At 41.1% G+C, this 18,972-nt stretch overlaps 2 protein-coding genes across 3 annotated transcripts; both read left to right on the top strand.

Moving 5' to 3' along the window:
• The first annotated feature begins 7,204 nt into the window (after positions 1–7,204).
• Positions 7,205–10,679, top strand: apol (apolipoprotein L). Its single transcript, XM_062566321.1, has 4 exons — positions 7,205–7,404; positions 8,036–8,632; positions 8,724–8,843; positions 9,126–10,679. Exons 1-4 carry the CDS (start codon positions 7,376–7,378, stop codon positions 10,090–10,092), a joined length of 1,713 nt encoding a protein of 570 aa, XP_062422305.1. The 5' UTR covers positions 7,205–7,375; the 3' UTR covers positions 10,093–10,679.
• Positions 10,680–14,042: 3,363 nt separating this feature from the next.
• LOC119220203 (uncharacterized) lies at positions 14,043–18,929 on the top strand. Of its 2 annotated transcripts, none has more exons than XM_037475996.2 (4): positions 14,043–14,297; positions 15,336–15,939; positions 16,021–16,140; positions 16,466–18,929. In XM_037475996.2, the coding sequence occupies exons 2-4, from the start codon at positions 15,362–15,364 to the stop codon at positions 17,466–17,468; spliced, it is 1,701 nt and encodes a 566-aa protein (XP_037331893.2). In that variant the 5' UTR covers positions 14,043–14,297; positions 15,336–15,361; the 3' UTR covers positions 17,469–18,929. The 2 variants fall into 2 exon arrangements, with proteins under 2 accessions (XP_037331893.2, XP_037331892.2); XM_037475995.2 differs by having other exon boundaries at positions 14,044–14,297; positions 15,343–15,939; positions 16,466–18,927.
• The last annotated feature ends 43 nt before the right edge of the window (positions 18,930–18,972 follow it).

Below are 18,972 nucleotides of genomic sequence, written 5' to 3'. Positions count from 1 at the left end.
GCATTAAATCCCCCCCCCCCTTTTTTATATGACCGACTTCCATGCAATTAGTGTGCAGTGTTAGCACGGTGCGCGCGTGTGTGTGTGTGTGTGTGTGTGTGTGTGTGTGTGTGTGTGTGGTGCTGAAAGGACAGCTCCCTCCAGCGGTGCTTTCCACATGTGGAGTTTGTCGCCCCCTGCTGTTTCCAAAGTGTATTTGACCCCTTGTGTTTAATTCTCAATTTATCCTCAGAATCTGCTTTCCTTTTCTTCCTCTAGTGTGTAAACCTCCTGAATATAAGAATCGTTCTTTTTTTCACTACTCAGAATTAGGCATTTACATCCCGAATCATGTGAAATGACAGAAGCAATAATAAATAATTGTTTTTTGCCCGTGTCAGCGAGCAAAGCGTCCGAAAAAAGGTTGTTCATCTGCTCATGTGACCGACAATGTCAGTCAATGCGTGTGTGTGTGTGTGCAGCTTGGACATGTCCTTGTGAAAGTAAATAAAAGGTTCTCATCATGTTCCTCTCTGGCCTCCGGGCCACACGTCAGATACTCAGATGATCCGGTCAGAACGAGTCTGAGTTCAGCATTTCACGCCTCCGAGCCGCTGAATCGCTGCATGTTTGAGGAATGATTGGTGCACGGAGTGTGAAGTCCAAGCTCCTCTGGTCATCTGCACACCAGGCAGAGATGGACACGGCTCAGACCACACAAAGAAAAAGTGTAAAAGCACAACATGTCCTGCAAGAACTGGCATTGATTTATGCTTAAAGGATGAAGATAAAAGTGTTGTATTTCATTTATTATCAGAGGTGGATTTTAACCAAGTGAAGTCAAGTACTTTATACTTGTAATGTTGTACCTTTTACTCCACTACATGTATTTCATTTATTATTGACTTTTTAGCATTATTTTATATTGAGCTACCCGGTACATAAAGTATAAAATGAGCTCACTCTTGACCACATTCCACATTAATGCATGAAAAATTAATGTATTAATTATTGAGCAGTACAGTTTGTTCAGTTATATCATATATGGTTCTGAAATGAACCATTAATCATAAAGTGTCATTTTATGAATGATTGTGAATGCATGCAGACGATTTTTATTGGTACTTTTACTTAAGACCCTCCACAGGTGTGTGTTGTTGAATAATGAAATATTGGTACCTAAGCATAGTACCTAATAAGAGTTTATTATTCAACAACAAATAAAACCTTGGTAAAAAAGTGCTGTTGTGTTGTTGTTGTTGTGTTGTAGTGTTGCAGCAGCATCTCCAAACCAGCTGTTACCCAACACTAAGAATCCCTGCTGAAGATCGTTTGGGACGTCCCCCCCTCGTCAAACTACTCCTCCTGACAGGCGGGAGAGCTGCGAATCCAGCCCTAATCGGGGGCCTTGTTGTAGAGCGGTGGGGGGGGGGGGGGGGGGGTGGGGGGGTTGCAGTAAAATGTCCTCTGGAGTAAAAGGAGAGAGGGGGAGGCAGAGGAAACAGAGGCTGGCTCAAAGGTGGTCGCACTTTGAACGCAGTAATTGAGCCTCGTTAGAGGCACCCGAGGGCCCTCTGGTGTTAAAACACGTTTAATCCTTCCAGGAAGAAGAATTAAATGCTCAGAGAGGCTTGGATTAAACTTCTCCTCAGTTTTTAAATAAAACATCTTCTAATTTTCTATTTAGTTGTTTAGCGCACACACTCACTTATAAAGTGGGGTGAACATAATATACAGTAAAACAAAAAAATGAACCAAAGATGAAATGCAAACTGGTCATTGTAACATGACCCCCCCCCCCCCCCCCCCCTGCTGATGTGGTGGCGTGTTGTGGGGACACTGCGCTGTCAGCAGCGTTTTCCTCTCTGATCCCTCGGTGTCTGCGCTGAGCTGAGAGCAGCTGAGTGAGCGTTTCAACGGCCGGTCCTTCACCTGCGTGGAAACCTGTTCACGGGGCCCCAGCAGCGGTTGGGCCCCTACTGGTGTTCTCTCTCTCTCTCTCTCTCTCTAACTCGCCCACGTAGCCACGATGCTGGTTGATATCAAGCCCAGTGGAACCAGTGCTTCCATGATAGTATAACACTGAGATTATTTTTATTTATTCATTAGCAATATGCAGCAGGAATTAAACTAATACACTTCTCGGTGAGGAAATATATTTGTTGATGCTGAACACTATGCACACTATACCTCTGTCACTGATTTCTCAATTACTGACTTGTTTTGATTTGTTGCCTGATCTGAGGAGGCTCAGTGTCCATAGAAACAACAAAGTTTACCAGCAGTGTTTAATCCATCAGTGTACAGCCTTCTGAATCCAATTTTTCTCTTTTTAATCAGAAAAGGTTTTAAGTTTAGAGATTTTAAGTTTAAAGATTCCTATAAACCACTGGATGGTGCTGTTAACACTTGGGAAAAGTGTACTAAACCATGAAGGCATCATTAAAGTATAATATGCATTAGGGCACTTGTTTTATTTAATCTTCATGTTGCATTCATTTTTTTAAATGAAGACCTACACCAAAATATGCTGCAAAGCTACTTTTCACCGTCACTATTTTTTTAATATTACATTGTCATTTAGCTGACGCTTTTATCCGAACGACTTACATTAATGATTTGATTAACTCTCTTTTAAGCTTATAGGTCCTCCAGTAACAGTTATTCTTGTACAGTAATTATTTTCTCTTGAATGTAGTTGCGTAAAATAGAAATACTCAACTAAAGTACGTGAAAATGATAATACATTTTATAAGGAATCAAAGGGAATTTATACAGATTGTACTTGAGTACAGTACCAGAGTGTAACTGTTTACACATTGAACATCTACTAGAAAGCAACCTTTCCCTCTGCAGTCACTTAAATTATTACATTAAATATTATTAACTTTTTTCTTCCTCCAGGGCAGCATCAGGAACTCATCTTGTGCTTCTAATAAAGTGACCGATTTTATTCTCGCGATTTCACAAAATCTCGCGTGAATGAAATTGGCCTTTTGCGTGCAGCCAATTAGTAAACAAAGGCCAGCTTATTGATCTTGAGTTTGGCTGCATTTGAACAGTCCTTTTTGTTTAGGAAGCTTCCTAACTGAGTGAAATGACCCGGAAGTAGTGTAAGTGTCCGCCATAATGAGAGCTGTTAGAATGTTCTAATGCGAAGGAATGCTCATTTAGCATATGGACCACTGGACAAGATACACATACAGATAATTCTGTCCCACAATTCCTTGCGGCGGCAATATTTAAATAGTGACGTATCATTCGGCTTTTCACGGGAAATAACGATCATGACCGAGAGAAGCGGATCCTGTCAGTAACCGTTAGCATAACTAATTTATGTCGCAGCCTTGTTAATAAAGCACTACTTTGAACCTGCTTGTTTTATGTTGTCTCTATGACTCAGCACTGTGACAACACGTGATGCTAAGATCCTTCTTTGTAGTCCATCTTCGGAGAATTGTAGTTTCGCCGCTGCAGGCTGACGTCACTAGCACGCGTCTCTCGTCGCATCATAATTACGTTGCTCAGTCTTTTCTGATTCCTTAAACAGCGGGGTTTTCTTTTCCTAAACTCCCCACGAAGTCTCCTAACCATGTTTCCTTGACCCCGTGACGTTTTACACAGACGCCAATGAATGGAACAGACGTCAGGGGGTGTTTCCTTTTGACCATTCGAATCACACCGTAGTTTGGTCCACCTCTGGGTGGAGTTATTGAGTTCTAGGAGAAAAGGAAACGAAACTCAACACCGTCATCGAGAAAGAAAGTGATATCAGATTGGAACATTTAGCATTTAGATAATGTTAACATACAGGAGATACCATTAGGAACTGAAGACATCATACGAACACGAGGAACATGGCTGCACTTTGGCGCTCAGAGTTGGACTCGTGGCAGAAGATCTATGACTCACTGTGCAAAGGTCTGCGCACAGAAGAGGAGAAAACGGTATCCCTGGAGACGCGATTTTATCCAGAGAAGAAAATTAAGAAACATGGAGGAATTGGAAGGAAAATTTCATTTGATGAAGTGGATGAAAAAGAACAGATGAATAAGAAGTCATGTGTTGTGCAGTAGGGCTTCAGAGACCACAGATGATTATCAACTCCTCTTAAATTATGCTCTCAGCATCAAACATGATCAAAATGTTTCCTTCGGGACATTTTAATTAGCTGTACTTCTTATGACATAAACCTACTTCTGAAGCACTTATCTAAGCACGCAACACATTATTCTGTGTAATGAAACACTTTACCTGAGAGACAGCGATATTCTCTTTGTGGCAGTGGGTTAGGTAGATCCTGTTATGAATTAATACTAATATATACATACCTTGAGATTTGCAATATTTAAAGTAATGACACTGCTAACAGGTACTGCAGAAATATCGCTTGTTTTGTGATTCCTTCATCAAAATACAAACATGATCAATAAAATGATTTTTAACCTAAAATACCCTTTTAAAGTACTTTCTAGTGTGTTTAATGCTAACCTTTAAAAAGGCCTATTTGGATATGGTCTATCCCTCCTTCAGTTGTACCTGATGTTGTGCATCACACTCACCTCGACACAGATGTTGAGCTGCAGAGTTTTTGCTGCTAAACGCAAAACTATTTGGAGCGTTTGCATAATTAGGCAGATGCTAACGGATCTGAATTTTGGTTTCCATTGATGTCGGTGGACTTGACCTTAAGATAGTTCAATTTGTTTAATTCCACAAATCCTGCTGCAAACTGTTTGACAGTGAATAGAATCCTTTTTTTAAGTACACAATCAAATCATTATTGTAAGTCGTTTTGGATAAAAGCATCAGCTAAATGACATGTAATGTAAAAAAAATTGTGATAGTGAAAAGTAGCTTTGCAGCATATTTTGGTGTAGGTTTTTATTTAAAAAATGAATGCAACATGAAATTTAAATAAAACAAGTGCCCTAATGCTTATAATGTCAACTAAAGTAGCCTTTGTGAAAATTAATGATAATACATTTTTATAGCGCTCTTAAAATAAATCAAAGGGAATTTACATGGATTGTATTTAAGTACAGTACCAGAGTATCACTTTTTACACATTAAACTTCTAGAAAGCAACCTGTCGCTTTAGTCATTTAAAACATCGCTTTAAATCTCATCAACTTTAAACTTGCTCCGCGAGGGCAGCGATAGGAAATCCCCTCGTGCTTCTTATAAAGGGACTCTCGCGAGATCTCGCGAAATCGCGAGAATAAAACCGGTATTTTATACGCAGCCTAAACAAAGCTCAGCCTCTTAACCTTGGCCCTTTCTCAATATGCGTTCTTGTGGGGACTTTTGTTCACGTGGACTCCTGAAACGTCATCAGTCGCAGCCCGTGTATTCTCCCATTTCTAAAGTCCGCAATCTGGCAGAGAACGGTCCCGGATGTGACCTGACCCGCCCATCTTACCGGGCATGCCGGGTCTGTTGGAGTGCAGGGTTTAGATTCATAACTTCATTTTTAAATGTAACTTTAACATCTTGTCTGTATAAATTAAAGGACACGAGGAGACCGTCATTGAGACTCCACTAATAACTACTTTCTCTGATATTCTATGTCTGGTCACCTGCTTGAACATACTTGTAAATCCTTGAAAATGTTTCTATTTATTTCATTGTTTGTGTAAGAGCCATTTTTGTTATTGTTTGTCTGTTAGCCCCACCCCCTAGGGAGGTGAGAGGAGCAATGGCTATATAATCAGAGGGGTTACTGGGCACAGGTGTTGGGTGTTGGAAGGGAAATAGTTTTTCGATCGTGAAACGTGAAGGTAAACGTGAACAAATTGGCATTGGTATGTATATACAAAGAAGAACAAAATAAAGGACAGTAAAGACTGGTTGACTCATGAACATTTGTCACGCGTCAAAAACAAACCACACGAAACCCCAACCAAGAGGAACTCAATTTGCGAGGCAAAGGGCCTCGACAGTTTGAAAATGTAAATATAACTATAGCCTCCATGATTACTGTACCATAGATACCATTAAATACTTTGTTAATCACTAATGATCATGTCATCTATCTCACGGTATGTAGCCTCATTGATCACTATATTATATACATACAATACTTTGAGGTCAACCACTATTAATGTAGAGACACATAAGACGTTCAGTTACATCGCCAATTTAAAAGTGATGTTTGTGCATTTAACTGTACGAGGACAACTACACTATTATCGGTCTCTTGATGTTTGAGTAACAAGACAAAGGGTAGGTGTGTGTGGAATGTGTTACTATCCAGACAAATATTTACTCTTTAATTGTTGTTACTGAATCCAACGTCCTGCTTTATGAAACTAATTATAATGCTAATGCAGTGTGATGTGATACAAAGGCCCTGAATTAAACGTTCACCTCAGTAACGTTGTGTGTTTCTTCCATCCAATATGAGTACAAATAAGATGCTGTTCCAACTGCGGAAATGACAGTTCTCCGGTACCCGTGAGTCTGGACTCCCGAGTCCGTCTGCCGAGTCTATTCTCGCGGGAACCCAAGTCCCTTCCTGCCGTCTTAGGTATTGAGAAAGGGCCACTGTTCCAATGCTAAGGAAAGGAGCTTCAATGCTTTGCTTCTTAACGTTAGCTCCTTTAGCATAGGAACTGGACAAGATACACATACAGATAATTCCGTCCCACAATTCCTTGCGGCGACGATATTTAAATAGTGACGTGTCATTCGGCTGTTCACGGGAAATAACGATCATGACCGAGAGAAGCGGATCCTGTCAGTAACCGTTAGCATAACTCATTTATGTCGCAGCCTTGTTAATAAAGCACTACTTTGAACCTGCTTGTTTTATGTTGTCTCTATTGACCATTCGAATCACACCGTAGTTTGGTCCACCTCTGAGTGGAGTTATTGAGTTCTAGGAGAAAAGGAAACGAAACTCAACACCGTCATCTAGAAGGAATGTGACGGATCATGTTTGATGTTTGTGGTTCACACCTGTCTCTGTGCCAGTGGTAAACGCCCCAATGACCCACCTTTGGTTCCTATCCCCAACCCGCCCATAGAGAGAAAGACACTGCAGCTGTGACAGGAATCAATCCAAACCAGCAATGGACATCACACCTGCAGCTACTCCCACTGATGCTGGAGCTAAAAATACGAAAAAGGTGCAGTTCAACATACGTGCAATGTGTAGGAGACCGAAGATAATGAGAGGAGTACATCTTAAGAGAACAATAGTTGGAATGCTTAACAGCATAGTTTGTTGACTTCCACCTGATGATGCGGAGAAAAGGAAACGAAACTCAACACAGCTGCTTTCCAGCGTTTCATAGAGAGAGAAAGTTGACAGCTCAGATTGGAACATTTAGCACATCCATTCGGTTCATATCGTAACCATACAGGTGATACAATTGGGAACCGAAGACATCACATGACCACGAGGAACATGTCTGCTGCAAGGTAAAGACTTTAAAACTTTGAGAAACTATAAAGACGTACAGGAAATGTTTAACATATAGTTTGTATCATTAGGAGACACTAATACAATTAGAAAAATGTTGTTTTTGGTGATGCATAAATGCAGAGAAATCATGTTGTGACATTATCACCTCTTTAATCATGTAAGATTTAATTTCACTCTCACAGCAGATTCTTTGAAGAATCTGTAGAATCTAGATTAATTTTCAGTTAGTGTGAATTCTTGTTCATTACTGTTTTTTTTTTCATAGTAATTTTTTAACTTGTTTTGAAATTTTTGTTATACAATATCTTTGTACATAGCCCTGTTAACTCCTGCTGTTGTAATCGTGCGAATTTCCCATCTGCGTTACTGAAATTAAATGGTTTACGCTCTGGAACGTATTTGATCATCTCACAACACCCTCAATGTACAAGCAGGCCTTTTAGTCATTATAAATACTAGCATGCAAATTAGTTATGTGAAGGATACAATCCTCTCCCTTTGCCTTCTTTCTTCATACTTTACTTTGTAGAGGTCTGCATCTCTTTTTAGTCGTGTCCAAAGCGTCCAGCAGCAACACAGTAGCTTGAACTAGTTTTGAGCTTTCACTAACTGGAGGATGTGTCCCAGGAAGGAGCTTCAGGAGGCCATGTGCTGCTACACCATCGACACCCTCCTCTACATCAGCACAGTGAGAGAGTTCTGTGAGCGAGTCCATAAGTGGAGGCTTGGGAGGGAGACCGAGTTGCTCATGATGAAGGACATCAAAGAAAGGGCTGACGACATCGACCTAAGCATCGACCACGTCACCAAGTCGGAGGACAAATTTGGGGCTTTTTTTCGGTACTTAGGGAGCAAGTTCACCCAGGTGACTGCAGACAGCAGGCGCGCCGAGCTGGAGGCGGAGCTGGCTGCCGTGCTGAAGGACACTCTGGGAGGTCTGGAGAAGCTCCACTGCTTCCTGGACGCAGTGGAGAACCTGGCGGTCACCTCGCTTCATGTTTTTACGTGTGAGAACTCCATGTTGCATCTTCCAGAAGGGATCCGCCCCCAAGACGTTCAGGTTGTGATCGGCGCTGCACAGATGACCTGCTCCCTCCTCATCGAGTTCAGAAGAGATGCAACAGCCTTCTTCCTTCCTAAACTTCAGAATGTGGAGGTGCTCTCATATCAGCTGGACAAGTACATTAAGTCCACGCAGAAAATCTGTGGGACGTTAGAGAAAAGGTAAATAGATATTTCCAAATTCAGATACATATTTAGCAAAATAAATATAAATACAAATATTGTAAATTATGAATTTGTGCCTTTTGTTCAGCTCCCTCAGTGACTTCTGCATAGAGATGAACGACGAAACCCTGGTGGATCTCGATGTGGATTTGTCTGAAGATGATATCGAAGTGATGCTTTGGCACATTGAGGAGCTTGAGGAAATCCGGTAAATTAATGACCAGCTTTGGTTCTTTTTACACTACATCTGTTCTGAATTAATGAATCTAAATGCCCTAATAAAGAATAATTGTTTTATGTTTGTTGTCCTGCAGGAGCTAAAACACACTGCAATGTGTGGTTTATTTCATGAGATTGTATCCACTTGTTCTTATATGTTGATTTTATTGATTACTTTTGCCTCATTGTGTCTTCCAAAAATAACCATATTTTAGATTTTTTTCCATAGTGAATTTTAAAGTGACATTTCACCTTCTTTTCTTTTCGTTAGGATGAACCAGAGCTTCCGGACGGTGTTCTTGTTTCAGGGGGAATGTTCTAACTTCACCTCTGAGTTCAAAGAGCGCAGGCCTCGGATGCTTCAGTTTCTGGAAGACCTGGAGGAGAATGCTGTTCAGCTGGATCAGATGAATAAAGGGGCAAAGATCTCCAGTGTGGTAGGCAGCTCAGTGGGGGCAGCTGGAGGTGTGCTTTCCATCATTGGTTTGGCATTGATTCCTGTAACAGCTGGAGTGTCTCTCGCTCTCACAATGACTGGGGTGGGGATGGGAATCACCAGCGGAGTCAACGGATTGGTCACCACTGCCACAGAGATTGGTGTAAACCACACACACCAAAAGCAAGCCAGGGAGGTCTTCCAGAGCTTCATGGAGGATGTGCAGATTCTCCAGGATTGTCTGGAGGAGGTCAGCCAACAGGTTACTACCCCGGAAGAGGTGGTTCTGGGAGGAGGCACGGTGCTCTGCAGAGTTGGTGCCATTGGAACAGGCATCGATGGACTTGTGGATGCGGCCGCAGCTCTTAAGATGCTAAAGAGTGAAGGCCTGATTGTAGGTGCTGGCAAAGTGGCGATGCAGGAAGGGAAAGCGCTGCGGAACGCGCCCAGGTTGGCGGCGGACCTCCCTGATATCGGTCAGGCGGCGGTCAAAGGGCCTCTGGCCCTCTCCAAATCGGCAAGAACCGGTCTCATCGGGCTCAACGCTCTCTTCCTGGGCCTGGATATCTTCTTCATCTGCAAAGACAGCATCGGTCTGGCCAAAGGCTGCGAGACCGAATTCTCCCAGTTTATCAGAGCCAGAGCTGCACTTTGGCGCTCAGAGTTGGACTCGTGGCAGAAGATCTATGACTCACTGAGCGAAGGTCTGCGCACAGAAGAGGAGAACAAAATAATCCTGGAGACGCCATTTTATCCAGAGAAGGAAATGAAGAAACAAGGAGGAATTGGAAGTAAAATTTAATTTTAAGTGGATGAAAAAGAAAAGATGAATAATGTGTGGGGTGTTGTGCAGTAGGGCTTCACAGATAGCAACTCCTCTTAAATTATGCTCTCCGCATCAAACATGATCCAAATGTGCTTCTGAAAAACCTTTTTTTTAACACATGACACATTATTCTGTGTAACTTCGACTGTTATCTGATGATAAACTCTAATGAGAATAGTTGTGTATTGAATAAGGATTTTCAATTTCTGTAAAATGAAATTGGTGCAAAATATGCCAAAAATGTTTTATGCATTCAGTCTTCATGATAATGTATGTACAGCTAAATATGCTAATATCGTTGAATAAGAATTTAAAATGCAAATGTTTTATTGTTAATTAAAAAATATCCTCTTATGAATGAATATTATTATATAAATACCTCCAGATGTGCAGAATTAAAGTAGTGAAAGTGTCAGTAACGGATACTTCAAGAATATTGCTTGTTTGATTTTTTTTTCTTTAAATTGTTTTTCAGTTATTTTTGTCCTCTTGCTTTTGCAACATCACAATACAGACTTGACCAATAAAATGAATTTGAACCCAAAATACAGTTTTAAAAGTACTTGTAGTGGCCATTCATCCTTGGGACCAACAAATCATTACATGCCAAAGACCACTGCTGCACCAAGTTTTGTTTCCCTTCACTCAGTAAGAAAGTGGATTGTCTGGGCGATCTCTTTGTTTCGTATTTACAGAAGCCACCAAACACATACAATACAACTTTGCTGCCTTCCTATGCAGTGCATGCTGGTCCTATACCTGGCTATGCCCTTAGATAACTCCCAGTAATTAACTAAAACTACACATACTGACAAAATGATTAAACCAAATTGACCACAAAAAGCTTAATATCTTAATACTATATCTAATATTTAAGAATAAATAACTAAATAATTGCTCCGACAGTACTCTTTCTAGTGTGTTTAACACTAACCGCCATAAGGCTTCTTTGGATTTTGTCTGTCCCTCCTGCTGACCTTCATGAGGTGCAACTGAAGCTTCCTGATGTTGTGCATCACACTCACCTCGACACAGATGTTGAGCTAAGAAAGAATGCATGTTGTTTCAGAGTGTTAGAGGAAGCTGAAGCACAATGATGTCTGGTATATTGCTGATATCAGCATCTTTAAATCCTTGAGTAAATAATCCATGCTGCTGTGCTCTGGTTGTTTTCTGCAGAGTTTCTGCTGCTAAACGCAGAACTATTTGGAGCGTTTGCATAATTAGGCAGATGCTAACGGCTCTGAATTAGGTTTCCATTGATATCGATGGACTTGACCTTATGAGACCTTTAATTTGTTTTATTTAGGATATTCTGCTGCTAACTGACAGTGTGTGTACTTACATAATTATTATATATTAAGCAATGTTTACATTCCAAATGTAGTGGAGTGATATATTTGTCCTAGCTGTAATTAAAAAATGACTTCATATTTGTGTCTGCTTTTAAGTAACTCAGCATATGAGAAAAAACTGGAGAACAACATTTAATTCAATTTTATTTGACAGCAAGAGAAGACACTAATCTGATATTTTTATTAAAAAGAGGGCTCGTCAATGGCTTCACTAACTACCTCAAGTCATGTTTATGTCAGGCTAGTGAAGGTCAGCCACAAAGGCTAACGTTAGCTAGCTAGCTAAATACATAATAGATGTTCTCGGTCTGTTGCAGCCACCTGTCAGTCGCTTGATCCCTTTTGACCAAAGCTAGCACAATGCTAGAGAAATACTTGTTAGCGAAATAATTGCTAGCGCGGTTTTAGCTAGGGCATTGTTAGCCTGCTCTATGCTAGCTAGCGCAATGCTAGTACTATGGTAGCTAGAGAGCGTGTGACGTGGTGTCTGCTCACGTGCGCATGTGTCTGTGTGTACTGCACTAATTAGCTAAATACCGATCACTTGTGTAAGGGAGAGACATGTGTGAGCGAGGGGATTCATTTGCCTCATTTCATCTTTGACGACAAATTCGCCCGACGCTGTCTCGCGTTAACCAATCAGCGCTGAAATGCTGCACCATCAGACATCAGCGCAGTCCTGCTGCCAAAGCATGAAAATGTTTTATGAAACTGCCCGTCTCCGGAGACAGGCGCTCCGCAGCTGAGATGGAACGCTATAGATCCTAGAATCGATCTGACCCAACAGATCATCAAACTGGCTAGTGTTATGTTAAAAAAAATAATGAAACACCAGACGGACGGAAGACATCTTGGAATGAACAGTTAAAATCCAAAGAATTAAACAGAGGAAAAGGTGTTGTTCTAATAAGAACATCTCAGCTGAGGAGCCGCTGGTCTCCGCAACCAACAGGCCACAGGACAGTCCTTTGATCGTCCCTAGTGCCCGTCTGTCTCCACCAGCTGAATAACGGCTGCCTACAAATATTTATACAGATCAGTAAAGGTGTGAGTCCACGCCCCCTGGGAGTGGTCTCCTGGTGAGTTCAATGTAGCTCGGATTTCAAGGGTCTCTCAGGCAGTATCGGTTGTGTTCCTATCAATTATTACATGAATGCATATTGTTTTATTACATTACATTGAATACAATCATGACTGTACATTGGTATTATTCTATTGATTCATTTCAAAATTACAGTGGTTTTACAATATTCTCATTACTTTATTGGATACATATCTCCAGAATCATGGTTGTATTTTGGTGTACAGGAATACACTAGTTAACTTATGAACCTGGTCATCAATTTATTTTTTAATATCCTACACTATCTTGAAGTAGCACTGTAGGCGGCAGTCGTCCGGAGGCAGTTCCTGGAGAAGTCTGTGAAATTCACTGAGCTGTGTGCTGCGACGGATGATGGCATAATCCCCAAACACGACAGGGATTGTGGTTTTGTAGTTTCTGTAATTTTCACACCAGTACAGAGCAGAAATAGTGGTTATTTTCAAGGTGGATAGATGAAGTGGGAACTGTCTTTAGGGAGACAAACCACATAGGTAAGCCACACACCCTTTCTGGTGCAAATGAAGGGGACGCAAATAAGGTGAATTCACTACGAATTGTCAGGTAAACTGGCGCGAGTGAAGCGGTGCAAAAATTCCATTGACTTTTGGTGTGAAAGCACCATCAGTCTCTATGGGGAGAGAGTTGACCTTTGTCTCGCTCTCGGGGGGGCTGTGACCAAATGTGTAAGTCTGTTGGATTCTATAGCCATGTGTCTATGGAGATGGAGGCGTATGGAGTAGCATGATGCGCTGCGAGGCACAAGGTTGGTGGTTTAAATCCTGGCATCCTGTAATGTGTGTAATGTGTGTAATGTGTCTACGATCAGCACAAAATCCTATGGCTTGATCCAAAAATGAAGCATAAAGAGTCAAAATTGTGGCAGTGCTGGTAAAACACAAATCTTTTCAAACCAGATTCTGAGGCTGCTCCCCACTCTAGTTTTGCAGTGTCCATTCTAACCTGCCACATACACAACCATGGAAATGTCAGAAACGGTCGGAAAAACTCCTAAAATATAATCAGTGATATTGAAAAGCTGAATAAATATCAAAAAGTTGAATTGTTTTAATAGCTGAGGGTTTTGTCAATAATGCTAAGTTCAAATGGTGGCTTTAGTTTGAAGATTGAGAAAGAAGAAAGATTTGAAAGTTGAAAAAGTTTGAAATTCATTCATTCATTGGAAAACTATTTTAAAAATAAAATGACCCATTATGAATATTGATTTTTATTATTTCAAGGATAAGAAGTAGTAAATGAAAAAGTCATAGCCCCCCTCTCCTAAAAGAACAGAATTTTTTCATGGCTAAACAATTTCTGTAGCTGAAAATAAGGAGGAAAAGCAGTTCAACAAAAAAAAAACAAAAAAAAATAGCTAGAAAAAGAGAGGAATAGAGACAGCTGGACAGCTTACAGTAATACAATTTTATTGGGCTCTAAAAGGAATGGTTCCGCCCGTTGAGTAAAAAGAGCTCAGCTGATTAGCCTTGAGTTGGTTAGGTCCACCCCTCAGTGCCGTTGTTGACTTCTACCTGTTGAGCAGAAAAGGAAACGAAACCCAACGGCTTCAGCACTCGAAGAAGAAAGAGTTTCAAGAAAGAAACTGGCGGATCCAATTTGAACATACAGTTAGTTAGTTAGTTCTGTTCATATTGTAAACATACAGGTAATAAAAGGAAGAACCAAAGACATCAAACGGGGACGAGGAACATGTCTGCTGCAAGGTAAAGACTTTAAATCTTAGAGAGACTTTTGTACAGAAAAAGACAAACAGAAAATGTGTTAGATACAGTTTGTGTTGTTTTTAATGTTAATTACATTTTAATCACTTAAGTGTTTTTGGTGTTGCATAAATGCAGATAAGTAATGTTTAATGGAATAAGACTTTAATTTCACTCGTCACAACAGATTTTTTACAGCGCTGGAAGAATCTTTTGAATGTTAAAAAAATTACGTTTTATGAAACTCCACAATTTTCATTTATCATTATGGATTTTTGCTATTTCTTTAATACTTCTATTTCGTTTTTTTCTGTTTTTTTTTACAATGTCTTTGTTTACCCTTCGCCCACGGCAGGATTACCTTATCTTAGCATTAATGGTTTATGTATTAGTAAAATGAGTTGTTATAAAAGAGGTAGCTCAGTTGGTATGCACGTACGCAGTGTTCTGTGACTACAACTATTATGTTTATACCATAAAAAACAGTTAAAATGCTTGAACGGAGTTAGCTAAGATTTTGTCATAGCTGTTAAAACAGCTTGACCACAGTCCACTGATATGCAACAGGAACTCTTGAGGTGTGACCATCAGAACACCTTCAGAGTCCCAATGAACAGGAACTCTCTTAAATTCCTTGGTTGAAGAAGTACAATTGAAAGGTTTGACCAAATTGATCAGATTCTGGTTTCCACAAATCTTCTGCTTCGGTCTGCGGTTTGATTTCTACAATCATCTCCCTCAGAATTTCCTTGGGATAGATTTGAGGGATCCTGAATCCCAGAACATTAGTGTATTTTTAGTCATTATAAATACAAGCATGCATGCTCATTATGTGACGAATATAATACTCTCCTCTTTGCCTTTTTTCATTTATTGTTTTCTTTGTAGAGGTTTTGTGGGACTGCATCTCTCTTTAGTCAATATGTCAGTGTCTTTTGTGCGTCTTTGTTATTTTTGTCCCATTTTGTGTCCTTGAATCTCTTTCTAGTTAAGTGTATTAGTAGTTAGTTCTTTCTCGAGATGAAGAGTGTCTGTCTTGAGTTCCCAGGAAGGAGCTTCAGGAGGCCATGTGCTGCTACACCATCGACACCCTCCTCTACATCAGCACAGTGAGAGAGTTCTGTGAGCGGGTCCATAAGTGGAGGCTTGAGAGGGAGACCGAGTTGCACATGATGATGGACATCAAAGAAAGGGCTGACGACATCGACCTAAGCATCGACCACGTCACCAAGTCAGAGGACAAATTTGGGGCTTTTTTTCGGTACTTAGGGAGCAAGTTCACCCAGGTGACTGCAGACAGCAGGTGCACCGAGCTGGAGGCGGAGCTGGCTGCCGTGCTGAAGGACACTCTGGGAGGTCTGGAGAAGCTCCACTGCTTCCTGGACGCAGTGGAGAACCTGGCGGTCACCTCGCTTCATGTTTTTACGTGTGAGAACTCCATGTTGCATCTGCCAGAAGGGATCCGCCCCCAAGACGTTCAGGTTGTGATCGCCGCTGCACGGAAGACCTGCCCCCTCCTCATCGAGTTCAGAAGAGATGCAACAGCCTTCTTCCTTCCTAAACTTCAGAATGTGGAGGTGCTTTCATATCAGCTGGACAAGTACATTAAGTCCACGCAGACAATCTGTGGGACGTTAGAGAAAAGGTAAATAGATTTTTTTTTAAATGTACATACTATACATATAAACACAAATATTGTAAATTATGAATTTGTGCCTTTGTTCAGCTCCCTCAGTGAATTCTGCATAGAGATGAAAACTGAAACCCTGGTGGATCTCAATGTGGATTTGTCTGAAAATGATATCGAAGTGATGCTTTGGCACATTGAGGAGCTTGAGGAAATCCGGTAAATTAATGACCAGCTTTGGTTCTTTTTCCACCACATCTGTTCTGAATTAATGTTTGAATATATGCAAAAGTGTTTGCCAGATATTCATTATGTCGAGAAATGAATCTAAATGCCCTTTAGATATAATAATAATTTTTTCATGTTTGTTGTCCTGCAGGAGCTAAAACACACTGCAATGTGTGGTTTATTTCATGAGATTGTATCCACTTGTTCTTTTATGTTGATTCTTTTGGCGTCATTACATCTTCCCAAAAGAACTAGATTCTGAATCAAATTTTTCCATAGTGAATTTTAAAGTGACACTTTACCTTCTTTTTGTTAGGATGAACCAGAGCTTCCGGACGGTGTTCTTGTTTAAGGGGGAATGTTCTAACTTCACCTCTGAGTTCAAAGAGCGCAGGCCTCGGATGCTTCAGTTTCTGGAAGACCTGGAGGAGAATGCTGTTCAGCTGGACCGGATGAATAAAGGGGCAAAGATCTCCAGTGTGGTAGGCAGCTCAGTGGGGGCAGCTGGAGGTGTGCTTTCCATCATTGGTTTGGCATTGATTCCTGTAACAGCTGGAGTGTCTCTCGCTCTCACAATGACTGGGGTGGGGATGGGAATCACCAGCGGAGTCAACGGATTGGTCACCACTGCCACAGAGATTGGTGTAAACCATACACACCAAAAGCAAGCCAGGGAGGTCTTCCAGAGCTTCATGGAGGATGTGAAGGTTCTCCAGGATTGTCTGGAGGAGGTCAGCCAAAAGGTTACTACCCCAGAAGAGGTGGTTCTGGGAGTAGGCAAGGTGCTCTGCAGAGTTGGTGCCATTGGAACAGGCATCGATGGACTTGTGGATGCGGCCGCAGCTCTTAAGATGCTAAAGAGTGAAGACCTGATTGTAGGTGCTGGCAAAGTGGCGATGCAGGAAGGGAAAGCGCTGCGGAACGCTCCCAGGTTGGCGGCGGACCTCCCTGATATCGGTCAGGCGGCGGTCAAAGGGCCTCTGGCCCTCTCCAATTCGGCAAGAGCCGGTCTCATCGGGCTCAACGCTCTCTTCCTGGGCCTGGATATCTTCTTCATCTGCAAAGACAGCATCGGTCTGGCCAAAGGCTGCGAGACCGAATTCTCCCAGTTCATCAGAGCCAGAGCTGCACTTTGGCGCTCAGAGTTGGACTCGTGGCAGAAGATCTATGGCTCACTGAGCGAAGGTCTGCGCACAGAAGAGGGGGACAAAAGAATCCTGGAGAGGCGATTTTATCCAGAGAAGAAAATGAAGAAACAAGGAGGAATTTTTTCTCAAGGAAAATTGTATTTGATGAAGTGGATGAAAAAGAACAGATGAATAAGAAGTCGTGTGTTGTGCAGTAGGGCTTCAGCGACCACAGATGATTATCAAATCCTCTTAAATTATCCTCTCAGCATCAAACATGATCAAAATGTGTCTTTGGGGACTTTTTAATTAGCTGTACTTGTCATAAACTCGACATTAACTAATATATTCTACCCCCGAAGCTTCTGATGAACCTGTTTATTATTGTGTGTAATTTAGCAGTTTACCTGATGATAAACCCTAATGAAAAATTCAAGTTGTATTTAGAATATGGATTTTTAATTTCTGGCAAATAATACCAATAATCTTCTATTGTTGTTTCAGAGTGTTAGAGGAAGCTGAAGCACAATGATGTCTGGTATATTGCGGATATCAGCAGCTTTAAATTGCTGAGTAAATAATCCACGCTGCTGTGCTCTGGAGTTTCTGCTGCTAAGCGCAAAACTATTTGGAGCCTTTGGATAATTAGGCAGATGCTAACGGCTCCGAATTAGGTTTCCATTGATGTCAGTAGACTTGACCTTAAGAGCCCTTTTATTTGTTTCATTTTGTACATCCTGCTGCTAACTGACAGTGTGTGTACTTTTTTTTAACGCATTCTATTTAATCAAATAACCCAGTTTTAAACACCATAATGTTTTTCCATGTTCATATTCCAAATGTTGTGGAGTGATATATTTGTCTAAGCTGCAATGTACAAAATGACTCCATGTTGCCATCAGGCAATGCTTTTAAGTGATAGTAGTCGTAGTACTCTCAGCAGCTGAGAAATGAACTGCAGAACTATATAAAAATATGAAGCAATAGTAATCCGACATTCTAGGGTCGAAGGAGTGATTTTATTCCATATTTTGTCCTTTCATTGAAAGTCTACATATGCCTGTAAATCACTCCGCGTATCAATAACTCAAGTATTTTGTCTATTAGTGCGTTTGACAGACATGATATTGATATTTTAAAATTATCTTTCTGTACATTACACATGCTCAGCATTCTGATAATCAAAATGCTTTTTCTTAGTGCTAAGGTAGAGAATCATTGCCTTGTCCTGGTTGAAGAATGCAGGGTCAGAGAGAGTCAGGATGGAAGTTAGGGACACAACAAGCACCATACAACACACACACACTTTGGTCGTTTAGTTTATATTACGATAGAGGACCCATAAATCACATGTGACTGGGTCTTGTGTGGTGAAGAAAGAACCTGCTCCCCCTCAACACCAGTTTAGGGCGAACAGAAATCTTTTCTTTTCTGTTTAACAAGGCTTATAAAACATGGTGTTCTTCCTGATGTCAGTTAGTTGTTCTTCCGACCCACAGAACTGGTCCTGCCTTTGCAAACGCAGCGCTGATACTTGACCTGTGATCTGACACATAAATCTCCCAGAACGAGAGAAGTTGTTTGGCTGAATTTGTGCTAAATATATTCCTAACCGGGCTTCCAATCTTCGAACACGTCGGAAATCATTCAATTCAGAGGTTTGTGTTGTATTTAAGGCGTACTGGTGGAGGCAGTG

This window comes from Pungitius pungitius, chromosome 12, assembly GCF_949316345.1.
Source record: "Pungitius pungitius chromosome 12, fPunPun2.1, whole genome shotgun sequence".
Classification (NCBI taxonomy): domain Eukaryota; kingdom Metazoa; phylum Chordata; class Actinopteri; order Perciformes; family Gasterosteidae; genus Pungitius; species Pungitius pungitius.
The sequence above is the reverse complement of the archived record's forward strand: the minus strand, read 5'-3'. Positions and strand labels throughout refer to the sequence as shown.

What these genes read in the sequence shown, in the direction of transcription:
- LOC119220203 (XM_037475995.2), top strand. An exon ending in TGTGGGACGTTAGAGAAAAG is followed by an intron (nt 15,940 to 16,020) that starts GTAAATAGATTT and finishes GCCTTTGTTCAG; the next exon opens with CTCCCTCAGTGAATTCTGCA. An exon ending in GAGGAGCTTGAGGAAATCCG is followed by an intron (nt 16,141 to 16,465) that starts GTAAATTAATGA and finishes TCTTTTTGTTAG; the next exon opens with GATGAACCAGAGCTTCCGGA.
- apol (XM_062566321.1), top strand. Translation starts at nt 7,376, where the DNA reads ATGACCACGAGGAACATGTCTGCTGCAAG. An exon ending in AGGAACATGTCTGCTGCAAG is followed by an intron (nt 7,405 to 8,035) that starts GTAAAGACTTTA and finishes GATGTGTCCCAG; the next exon opens with GAAGGAGCTTCAGGAGGCCA. An exon ending in GAGGAGCTTGAGGAAATCCG is followed by an intron (nt 8,844 to 9,125) that starts GTAAATTAATGA and finishes TCTTTTCGTTAG; the next exon opens with GATGAACCAGAGCTTCCGGA.